The sequence below is a fragment of the Taeniopygia guttata genome, chromosome 9, assembly GCF_048771995.1.
Source record: "Taeniopygia guttata chromosome 9, bTaeGut7.mat, whole genome shotgun sequence".
Taxonomy (NCBI): Eukaryota; Metazoa; Chordata; class Aves; order Passeriformes; family Estrildidae; genus Taeniopygia; species Taeniopygia guttata.
Genome location: NC_133034.1, coordinates 21578254 through 21590397, shown reverse-complemented (window position 1 = coordinate 21590397; position 12144 = coordinate 21578254). Strand labels below are relative to the sequence as shown.

At 40.9% G+C, this 12144-nt stretch overlaps 1 protein-coding gene across 2 annotated transcripts in view; it reads left to right on the top strand.

The window, feature by feature from the left end:
- The window catches only part of FNDC3B (fibronectin type III domain containing 3B), a 187165-nt gene that overhangs the window by 81504 nt on the left and 93517 nt on the right, over nucleotides 1–12144 (top strand). For both annotated transcript variants that reach the window (XM_072933671.1, XM_030279927.4), the window contains one exon: nucleotides 10339–10415. In XM_072933671.1, the coding sequence (XP_072789772.1) occupies nucleotides 10339–10415 (77 nt within the window). The remainder of the gene's footprint in view (nucleotides 1–10338; nucleotides 10416–12144) is intronic.

Here is a 12144-nt window from a genome sequence, read left to right as displayed (position 1 = left end):
GGGAGGATGACAGGGCCCTTCAAGCATGACCTGGTGACTCACAGCCTTCCTCCTCACCTTGAGTGTTTATAAATGAGAGCAGGATGTGAAAAGTGAGTTAGTGCCTTTCTGGGACAGCGGAGGAAGAGTCTGCTGGGGTGGAAGCTGTGAGGAGGAGCCAGTCAGCATCACCAGTTTCCTGGGGCTCAGGTGGGGTTTGAGCATCTTCCTTTAGGCCAGGTGGGACTGCAGGATGTTCAGAGAGCAGCAGCCAGGAGAACCAGAGCTCTGTGAACACAAGCTGTGGGAAAAGCTTGGGAAAATGGGTTTGTTTGGGCTAGGGAAGAGCAGGTTTGAAGGAGATGGGGCAGTGAGGGATTTCAGGAAGGGCTGCTGGAGTGAAAATAACAGAAAGATCCTCTGTTAGGAGTGGAGAGTGAAGAAGCAAAAGCATTAAAGGAAAAGTGCAAGTTTCAATGCAGAGGCAGGTAGCCAGTGGGAGACTCAGGTGGGGATTTCATGGAGCTTCAGTCCCTGGAGATGCTGAAGAGGCAGCAGCAGGAGAGGCTCAGGTGGAGCTGGTGCTCTGGCAGCTCCTGTTTCAGGGAAATACTTGGCTGCTGTGCTCTCTGATCCGGGACAACAGTGCTCTGGTTGAGACTTTTCCACTTACGATGCAGCTTCTAATTTTTTAATTCTTAATGGGAATTAAATTGTGAAATCCCTATAAGGAAGGAGGAGATGGCTCTGCCTCTGGTGAGCAAACATCAGCTGGGAAAGCCCTGGGCTCACCCAACAGCATCTCCAAGCCTGAGCTGAATTTATATTTTATATACTTTATATTTTAGCTTACATTTTTTTCTACCTCAATTCTGGTGTAAGTGCAGTACTGTAATAAGACTCCCAACAGAGGGACAGAGATTATTAATATATAGTGAAATTTGGTTTTAATACTTACTGAATATATATATATGCATGAATGAAAAATATGTTTGTTATGTGCAGATGAAATGTGCTTTTACTCCAGGGAGATGGAAGTTCACCACAGCCTCACCAAGTAGCCCAGCACGAACCACCAGTGTTGATGATTCCCATTCCCTCCCCACCCTCCCTTGATAAGAGAGTGCTTGTTTGTGACAGGTGGATATTAATTGCTGTGTTTTTGATGAGCACATTCAAACAGAGTCTTTCAGATGATTCACTGAAGTTCAGGATCCAAACATGTCACAAATAGAACTCGTCAGCCCTGTGCTGGTGATGGCTGGCACTGTGGCAGTGCTGGGTGGGGAGGGAGGGTTGGAGCTTTGGTTCAGTTCAGTTTCCACTGGCTGGCTGATGTTTCTCCCTGTGGGTGGACAGGTGAAGAATAGCCATCACCTAATTGCTGCCTTGTTTGGGGCAGGTGGAAGAAAACGTTCTGTGTAACTTCATTGTTGGCCAGGTTTGGGTCTCTTGCTGATTGTACAGTCCTTCTGGTGTTGCCATGGGAATGAAGTAATTATATTGTGAATAATTGGAGCATTTTCTTCTACTGTTGCAGGAAAGTGGTCTTGTATAATTATTGCTGCCTTTGATGGAGGTTGTGCTCAGAGCTGAGTGTTCAGTATTTGTATAAACCTGTTGCGGAGAACAAACCTTTCTGCAAGTGAATGCCCTTTTATAAATGTGGCTGAAGGCTGACACATGCACACACACACCCCCCAAAAAGCATTTATATCACTAGAATGTGTTGAAGAGCTGTCTCAAAATTGAAAAGGGAAAAATAACATTTTTTGTGATGTTTTCATGGTTTGTTGTTTGTCTTTCAGGCAAATAGTGTCATATTGTATGCAAATGGAAATGCTGCTGATAACTGGTGCAGAGGTAAAATAATTCTCATTTCAGGACATCTGTTTCCCTTGAAACTGAGTTCTGGTTAAAAGTTAGTCCACTGGTTATATAGGTCCTGTGGGAAGCTGATCTGGAGGGTCCTAATCTTCCTTTAGCTGCTCATAGTTTTAGCAGTGTAAAAACTTTATAAATGAGATTTTTTTTTAATGCTAAAGCAGAGCCTGATGCTGACAGAGCTCTCCTATCATTTGTGTGGCTTGGCAGTAGTTCCTTGATGGGTTTTCCCCATTTCTAAGTTCAGCTTTGTGGTCTGCTTTTCTGTCGTGCAGCCTCATGCAGGGGCTAGGCTTGCAGTTTTTTGTGAGAAGTCTCTTCTCTCTCACATTTCTTGGTAGTGCTGTTCTCTCTGTTCCTCTGTGGACATTCTGGCATGTTTCTGTCATAAAACAAAGGGTTATGCAAAGGAAAAAGAAGTTAGTAGATAAGAGGAAGACTTACTTTTTTCCAAAACAGAATATTTTTTCCTGTGTTACCCTACGATTTTTTTGCAGTCTGAAGTTTTAGTCAGGCTTAAGTATTGCTTCGTGACCTAAATCCTATTCTGGGTTTGTGTCCAGTTGTGTTCCCACAAACTTCCTGTGTGACCCTGCATCAGGCATTTCATTCCTTTGTCCCACAGTTTCACTTGTGAAGCGAGGGGAATAACAGCCCTGCTCCAGCCAGATGTTCTGGGGATGGATTCGTGAGTCCTTGTGGGGTAACGTGGTGCTGGGTCACGGAAAGGCTTTTGTGCTCCTGCCTCAGATGTCAGGATGTCATCTTGGGCTGATATTCCTCACGAAATGAATGTCTCTCCAGCTTCAGGTTATTGTGTTGTGGCTTGTGTGCTAATGGATTAATTTCAGATGTTTTCAAGTAGTTGGTTGTTCTCTTTGTTTCCAAAGTAGTCCTAATTTATTTAACAGTATTTGCCATTCAAGTCAACTGATTTTAGACAGATGTTTGTCTCTTGTGTTTCAGTCTAGACATTTATGATTTACAATCTGTAGCCCATCTGGTGAATTGCCATGGGAATATGCTTATTTTCAATGCTTGAAGTATTGCAACATACTCTTTGCAAGTGTTTTTGCAGTAGCGACTGGTGAGCCAACCATCAGAAAGGGTTTATTTTAGCAAAAGACTCCGACTTGTTTGTTCAGATTAGGACAGGAAAATACTCCATTTCTGTTCAAAAAAGCAACAACAAGAAATGTTCCACTCCAAAATGTTGCCTGCAAGTCGAAACTCTAGAGTGATAGATATACGGGTCTAGTTTAAAAAAGAAACAAAACCTACCTGAAGAATCCCCCTTACCCAGCTCCATTCTCTGTGGCTGAACAAGTTGACTTGTCTAACCTTTTTGAAAGACTTCAGTGAGCTTTAGATTGTCCCAAGTTTCTCATAACATGTAAATTTAAATGTCATTGCTGCAGACTGTGGTCACTGGTGTTTTTTCACTGGTGTAGGCAGCCAGGTTCTTGCCCCAGGTGCTTTCTCTTCCCCTTCCAGCCCCATGGCAGGAGGAGAAGCTGTGGATGCACCAGGAGAGGATGTGCCAGGCTGCTAAACAGCCTGTTGGCCTTGGCTGGACTCTTCCCTGCTTGTTAAATCAGTGAAGTGTGGTGACCCCCAAAATCAAGGTGCAGGATGGCAGGTGAGGAGTGGGACATATCTTCATGCTTTGGGATGAGTATCTCCAAATTCAAACCACTTCATGTTTGAGACAACAAATGCTTGATGCTTGAAAATTATTAATTCATAGTTCTGTGGTTGACAGAAGTGAGCATTTAACCTGAGTTCCTCTCAGAATTTGGCTGGAGTGGTGCTGCTGTGTGACTGCTGTAGCGCTGTGGTCTCTTTGGACAGGGCATGTTCAGGGCAACTGATAGCTTTTAGTTAATTTCCTGTTTTTACAGGTTACTGCATTATTTCTAGAATATGCCCCAAACTAGAACACAACATCTGGGAGACATTCATTGCAAACCAGCACGCTGCTGAGGAGGAACCTCGTGGTTCTGACATGAAAGTTTGGGGTGCTGTTGTTTAACTCCAGCAGCAAACTCCGGCCACGCCAGCGCCTTCCAGGAGGCTCCAGTGCAACCAGCAAAGGTGCTGTCGTGCAGATGAGGCAGAAAATTCTCCAGGAGCTGCCTGCTGGATGCGTTTGGCACGGATTTCTGAGCAGTTTGGTTGAGTGAGTTTGTCTGCAGAACGTTTGATGTTGAAAGCATCAGTCAAACCCAGACCGGAGCCTGGCTGGTGCTGTCGGGTCTGTGGCTGCAGAGTCCAAGGGCTGAACGTGTCATTCCAGCCTTTGGGGTTTGCAGTTTGGTCTTAATAACGATTGTGCACTGGAACTCGGAGACACCAATGTGTTTTTTATAACATGCATTGGTTTGGCATCTTATTTTTAATTAAATTTATGGCAAATTGACTTGACAGTCTGTGAGAGTGAGTAAAGAGCTGTTATATTTGTGGGATTTAGAAAAAAGCATGAAGTGGTCATAGAAGTCACAAGGAGCTCAGGAAGGGTTACCTACATCAAAAGTGCTTCAATTTCTACTGTCAGGCCTTGAGTGTGCACATATGGAGGTGGCTGTACTCAGTGGTTAAGCCATTCACCTGCAGGATTTCTCAGGCTGACTTGTTGGTGGTTTTTTTTTTTGTTTTGTTTTGGGTTTTTTTTGGGGTGTTTTTTTTTTTTTTTTAAGCTGTACCATTTGTATTTGCAGTGGGATCCAAGACAATTTGAAATTTATGGAGCCATTTCTGTTAAACCTGAGGGTTTTGGTAATGTTTTTGTACTCCTCAAAGGTGAATGAATCACTTAATGATACTAAATTGTGATCTGAATAGAAAATAAGCAGTTGAGGTGCCAGAATTCTGAATGGGCATGTGGCAGGCATCCTTTTATTCACATCTTGGTGTATACATGAGGTCCTCTTAAAATTATTGACAAATCTGTAGGGATAAGCAGGATAAAACTCTGCCTGCTGCCTATCTCAGGCATGGGCTGATGCCATGGGGATGGCCAAGTGCTGGACACGTTCCTTATCATTTATCAAAGCACAGGTGACATTATTTTAGCACCTTCCACAACCCTGCCTTTGGCAGTTCGAATGCAGCATGAGTGGGACTTTTTTCTGCCATTTGAGACTTCTCCAAAGGTATTTTTTAAAGCTGTCAACCCTTCAAGCACTTAATACTGTTAAAGCTACTTCTTTTCTTTCTAGTGTGGAGCTGCTTTGATCTACAAATTCACACTGATCTAAGGACAAAGTATTAGATCTTGATCAGCAGGTTTAAGACCCTGTCTTAGGAACTTGAATAGACACCTGGGAGTTGACTCTGGTGAGCAGAGTTAAGTTAGTGGCCAAATTAGCTCTTGTCCAGGAGAGAGTGCAGTTCAAAATTGTGGTGATACTGGTATGTGAAAGCTCTTTGCATCCTGTTTTATTGGTTTTTACCAAATGCTCTGATATGCTCATCTTTGCTTGTGCTAACAAAGAGCTCTAGGCTGTGGCCAAAAGGCTGGGAAGAAGATGAATGGAAGGATCCATGGTTGTTTTGTTTTGTTGTTTTTTGTTTTTTGTTTTTTTTTTTTCTTGTCATCACCTTGTTTAGTCCTAAGCTGCTTTGAGAATAACCAAGTGGAGGGAGAAGACACGTGTGCCTGACAGGGAGCCTGTTTGTGCTTGTTTCATTGAGGAAATTGTTCCAGAACAGCTGCTCATCCATGTGAAAATGCAAACCCTTGGGTCCCAGCCAAGGTCAGCAAGCCCTGGGTCATTTGTTTTAGCAAAGCAGACCAATTTGCCCTTAATTATCTCTTCTTTTCATTCTGTCACACCTCTTGCTCCATAGATTTACTTCCTGAGAAGTGCCACATGTGAAAGATGTGATACCAGTTTTGTTGTGGATCAGGGAGAGGTAGAATAATTTTTCATGGGTTAATTTTAACTGTTAATTTTTATAAAATTTAAGGCATTTACCTCCCTGGATTTAATTTTTCACTTAGCTAGTTCAGTAGGTTCTTGTTATTAAAATGTACAGGATTCTTTACTGATTTTGAGTTTGAAAGTTAATTTCATATTGTTTCTCTGCTAGTGCAGGTATTGTGGTGTGAAATGGTAAATTGGCATGTGTTTGCTGGAAACAGGGCTGAGACATTCCTGAACTTCAGGAAACTTCCATTAGCTGCTCTCAGAATGGGAACTTAACAAAGAAGCCTGGTAGAGTCTGGTAATTGCAAAACAGTCACCAGAAACTCTTTGTAAAACATATGCCCATGTGCTCTAACTAGATGTGAAAAAATATTCTACAGGGGGCATAATAAAGAAAAGTAATGCTCTCTAAGCACTCATGATAATGGCAAAATTACTTTTTTGCCCTATAATGTTAAGTGGAAGGAGAGAAACAGGAAAGAAGCGTTTCTGTAGCTGGAGGAACTGAAATGCCAGATTCTGGCTTCTATAATTTAAGGAAAGAAAACTGATTAAAGTGATCTTTAATGCATGCATTAAAGGTCACCAGGGAACAAGAAAAAAAGCATACTTATTCCAAAACTGGTTTTGTACAAGAATTTTGAAAGTGTTAGGGGTTGCAACCCAGGCTATAATTAGCCTTGAAAATCTTGGGACAGAAGTTTCTCAAGTACATTGTGACATTATTCCAGAAGGAATAAAAATGACCAGAAGAACTGTCAATCTCTGCTTGACAGGAACATCCTCTTGCCAGGGCAAGTGGGAGACTGAGGTGGAAGAGAGCCCTGTTTTGATGTCCAATAAAACATGGCACAAGAAGGAATAGAATCGTGGTGGTTGTTATTTTTGTTAGACTGAGTGTGCAGGTGGTTTTTTAAAAGGCAATAAATTTGAAAAATCTTTCTGGTTATTTGAAATGGTTAAAATAATCAGCTTTTATGCCATCAGAGGGGTGACAGAGCAGCAAAAGGAAATAGTGTTTGGGAAGAGGATAGGCTCAGACTTGGGTGTCAAGGTGTTAATTAGTTCTGCCACTGTATGAGACTGAGTTGCTTCTTTTACTTATTCAGAGTTTTATTCTGTTAAATATTAATGTGTTAGAAATAGGAAAACTGTGCTCTGCCAGCTGGGGACAAGTGGGGCCTGGTGAGGTGGACATTGGTGCCTCCGGCCTGGTGGCTTCTGCTTTTCTCTTCTTCCAGAGGAAGGGGAATAATTTCCTTGCACCTGCATTTTGGACAGGGCAGGCCTCCAGGAGCAGAGGAGATGCGCTGCATTCCCGGGAAAGGAGCTCGGGTGGAATTTGGCCACTGGCTGTGTCAGCAGAGGTGGCCAAGCACTGCTGGCTCAGTTGCATCAGGAACTCAGCAGACAATCTGCATTTGTTAACAGGTTTGAAAAGTACTCCAGGGAGCTCACTTCAGTGTGCAGCATCTCTGATGGAATGGAAGGACATTGTCTCCTTTAAATAAATTTTGTATTGAGCCACAAGCTTCAGTTAAAACCTGCAAAGTTGTGATTTCCAAGAGTATACAGTACTTCCAACCTGTGAATACAAGCAGCTGAGGAACATCCTCCTCTAAAGTTCTACTTTTTAACAGGTCAAAACTATTTGAAATAACCAAAAATACTAAAATAAAAAAAGCCCAGCCCCAAAACCAAACAAAACCCAAGCCAAACAAAAGATATGGTTTTGTTTTAGTGTTAATTAGGGAATGGTTGGACAACAAGAAGAATCTTTAATAATTACTGAGACTCATTGAGCTGTGGAGGTGGGGGTCTTTATTTTACTAGCACTTGAAGTTGTTTTGATACCATTGATGAGAGGAATGCAATAGTGTGTGCTAAAGTCATTTGGCTAACCCTGAAATCAAAGCAGTGGAAACAAAATCTAGCTACAAATCACCAGGCTGTCAGTCTTTAAAAACCTGTTATCCAAATGACTTTAACAGTTTGTGGGTCATATGCAAGGTTAAGACTCATCTTGCACGGTGCACGTTTTGATGATAAAACACAATATTACTTTTTTTTTTATTGGAGTGGAAGTGTTACAGTCAACAGTATCAGTGTGGGAGTTTGATTTCTTCCTGCAAGTAGATCACTACTCCATATGAGCAGTTGGCACAAGGTTTGGAAGGACAGATATGAGGCATGCTGCTTATTTATTGCATATATCTGCTCTCTGTGTAGAAACTCCAAAACTGTTCCATTTTGAAGTTTATGTCCAAGTCAGAGTAGCTATTTTTGAGAACGACTAGCCAATACATCTAGAAGTTTTGGTGAGGGGCTGAAACAGGTTATGCATAAAGCTTCATTCTACTGAGCAACATTTACATGCAATATTTAAATGATTGTTTATTTAAATGGTGAACTCAGGATTTTAAAATTTATATCAACAGTTTTTCTTGTAGGTTTTTGAGTTTGAGAAATCACTGATGAGGAATGTGTCGCATAGCTGTTAACTATTCATTTTACATATTTTCAAGCATGTTCTGTCCTGAAAAACTGAACAGCTCTTGAGATAATCCTGTGTGGATTAAGTCCCAAAAAAAGCATAATTGCACGTTCACAATATCAGCCTTTACCTTTTATGAACTATCCAGCTTACTGTGGAGCAAAACTTGGCAGTGTGTACAGAGCAAAGTGGATTCAGAGAGAAATAAAAAACTCAAAAGAAGTTTGTGGAGTTTTTTTTTGATTGGGAAAATACATTTATTCAAACAATATTTCTGTTCTGAACCAATTGTCACTTCATATTTTTGATGGATTTAACTACAGCCATTTAGATGGCAGCTCCTTCCCAATAATCTTATCCTGCTCAGGCTGAATTTTTTCCATTGACACTAAAATTGTTGGCTGTCTAGAGAGACAAATACTGTTGTGAGGGTCACAGGGCAAGAGACAAATCCATATGAGCTGAATAATAACTAAAAACTTTTTTCCCCCTTATTGGTGTAGGTAAAGTTCCCCACATAGTTAAGTGTAGGGAAGTATAAAGTCCAGCAAAACCAGATCCAAAATATTTTAGTTTAGGTTTCAGAGTTCCCATTTTCCCCTCTACATTTGAGGATGGTTTACCATATTTTAAACATAGATGTGAGTAGTAAAAGCTGTAGGGGCTGGTTAGACTGTAAATAACTGGATAGAGAAAAGAAGCAAAGATAAGAGGGGATAAAAATAACTCCGATGGATTCCTGTGTGTAACTTGGATTCTGGGAGGCGGGAAGTTCTGCTGATTGTACCAGGAGCAGCAGGAGTATAAAAATGCAGCTGGGGAGGGAATGACTGCTAATCTAATGTGGACTGGTTTTGCTGACACCAGACAGCAGACTGTGACTCAGTTTGTTGTTGGAGATTTCATTAGATTAGCCTAAATTTTAGGAGCAGTCACTCCTACAGGCCATTGCATCCCATCTGTGCCTGAAGTGCTTCATATGTTTTAGTGTTCAGCTTGCTTCCCTAGAATGTGATGTGGTTTGGAGATGTTGGATGGCTTCTCCATCAGAGAAGGTGATGGAGTTTCTTTTTGTGTTGTCAATCAAAGCTGAAATTCAGTTTGCAGTGACAAGGAGCAGAGTCCTGCTGAGCTCCTCTCAGGAGTTTGACCATGGGGGCAAATGGGCTAATTAACAGTTCAGTGTCAGATTTTAATATGTAATAAGGAAGGAATGAAATTAATTTTTCTTTTCCAAGCAGTAAACTCTGATTGCAAACATCTGTCTGATGTTTGGGGGGTTCATTTTACTGACTGCTCCATGTGATGTTCCCAGAGTTAATGGGTGAATCAGTGAGCAGTTGAGAGAACTATTTCCATTTTATCTAGACACTTTCTTTTAGCTGTAAGGCTCCATTTCCAGAAGCACAGTGGTTATGGCACTTGCTTTGTTGTACTTGTACTCAGTGCCTCAAAATGGAACTTGCATGTTCAGGGCTGGATTTCAGAGTGGAAACCATAAGCTTCTTGCTTGTATAACCACATTCCAAGGTTAGTCTGAATAGCTGAGATAATGAATTTGGTCTTTGTGCATTCTTAAATAGATAGTTTTTCACATATGTGACTTTTCTTTTTTTTTTTTGCTACAATTGGACGCTTTCCTTGGGAGCTGCCTAATTCCAGGCTACACAGTTTCTGCTTTGTTCCCTGCTCCTATGTCTTTGACAAGAATAACTTAAACAGAGTTCAATATAGGAATTGTGGGCTGCTAAAGAACATATTGTGTTACTGCTTAATGCTGTATAAGTTGATCAGTGGGTAATATAAAGTCTATGTTCTAGCTGTTTTATGATGAAAATATTATTTCAGCAGAATATATGGTAAAGTCATTGAACAATGATCTTATTCTCAGAATGATGGCACAAGGCATTTTCCATTTACCAGAAATTAGTGGAGCTGCTCATTTTGTTATTGCAGGTTTCAAAAATCAAGCTATTTTTAACCTTTTCTAAGCCATTATGCTATTTTTTTAACTGAAAAAAACCTGATATCTTATTACTCTCTTTCTATTAGGACCAGCAGAGGTTCCCATGATGTCACCCAATGGATCCATTCCCCCTATTCATGTGCCTCCTGGTTATATCTCACAGGTATGCTTCTTGAAGAATTAAAACTTTTATCAATAAAATAATAAAAAAATTAAAATGTAAAAGCAACAGCATTGATCCACACAGAGGAGTCTACTTGGTTGAAGTTTAATTTAGAAGTTTTAATGGAAATGGTAATACACATCTTCATGCCTTGTGCACGTGACTGATAGTTCCACCCACATGTGCACAAGTGACGAGGGATGTGCACCTTCACACCCTGGTATTTTGAGTAGATTTGGGGTTTGAGCACCAGCAAAAGCTCTGCAGATAGAATGAGCCTATAAATGCAGCTTGGATTGTTCGTGAGAGGGGGAGAAGTCTTTGATGTTGGGTAATGCCTCAAGTTCTTGTGTGACACTCAGAAGGGGTAGGACACCATGAAGTGAGAGAAGGAGCCACTGTAGCTATAAAATATGCAGTTGATCCTCCATATCTTCCCAGCAGAAATCCTGCAGCATACCAAGAACTGGGGGTTTTGGTGTGTTTTCAAGAATAAATGTGATTTAAGTATCTATTTATGGAAAAAATGGACAAGGTTTTGCAAAACTGTTAGGTTTTGGAATTTTTGAACAGCTACTGCTCTTCTGTGTAAATAACCCCATCTTACCAGTCTGTTCCTTCCATCTTCTGCAAAGCTTGGACTCTTTCTGAGGTAAGGAAAAAAAAAAAAAAAAAAAAAGAAGAACAAAATTAAAGATTGACACAAGGCATAACAGCTGTGAACAATACAATAAATTCAGTAATGTCACCATTCTCCTTGAGGCCTGGACCAAAAGCTTCTCTAAAAGTACATGAAGTATTTCAGATATCCTTGATGAATAGCATAAGAACTTTTGATAGATATAGTTTGGCATCTTGTTAAGCAGAAAATAGATGATGTCCTGGAGTCTCTTCCCCTCCCCAGGAAACATGTGAGCTTGTGTAATTCTGAAAAATTGTGGATGGCGTCATACTTAAATCCCACAAAATACTGCAATCACTCTGTGGTATTTTGACTTCTGAACAGAGTGAAAACACTCTTCAAGTAAGAGGGGAATTTGTTAGCAAGCCTAGAGAGAGGGCAGGATGTCAGGGTGGTCCTTCTGCTCCTCAGCCCTCCCAAGGGGAGTGGTTGGAGTTTTGAGACAGCATTTGCTGCCTAATGCTCCTCATGGGTTTACCTAATTTAATAGACTGGCTCATAGCGTGCAGAGGTTTATAAATAAAGATTTATTTTTCCTTTGAAATAACTTTTAACACCTTTTTAATATTAAAATGTTTATACCTCTCCACCTCCGTGCTGAGATAAATTGTCGGGTATAATTGGAATGCTTTCCAAACCAGAGGGGTGAAAGTCTTCCAGCTGTACCTCTGTCTGAGCCCAGTTCTTCTGTAAAGCTTTTTGTGGGGCACCATAATAATTCCACTAAAGAAGCCTTTAAGTAGTTTCTTAACCAGAAAAAAATTCAACCAAAACCCCTCTTCTGAAGCAGTTTTTCCAGGGAGCTGGAAATATGTTGTAAAGTTATAGGGGGAAACTCTGTATTCTGCACTTTTCTGCAGCGGAATGTGTGTTCTGTTCTGTGGTGAGCCTCTTGCCTGTCAGGCTGCTTCATATTAAATAGGAGTTGAAAGTCTGTAGTAATGAAACTAGCTCTTTGTTGTAATAAATGTCTCTTGCCTTTTTTGCTCTTGCTTTTGTCTATTGCTTCATAGTTAAACACATTCTTTTATGATAAGCAATTAGAAC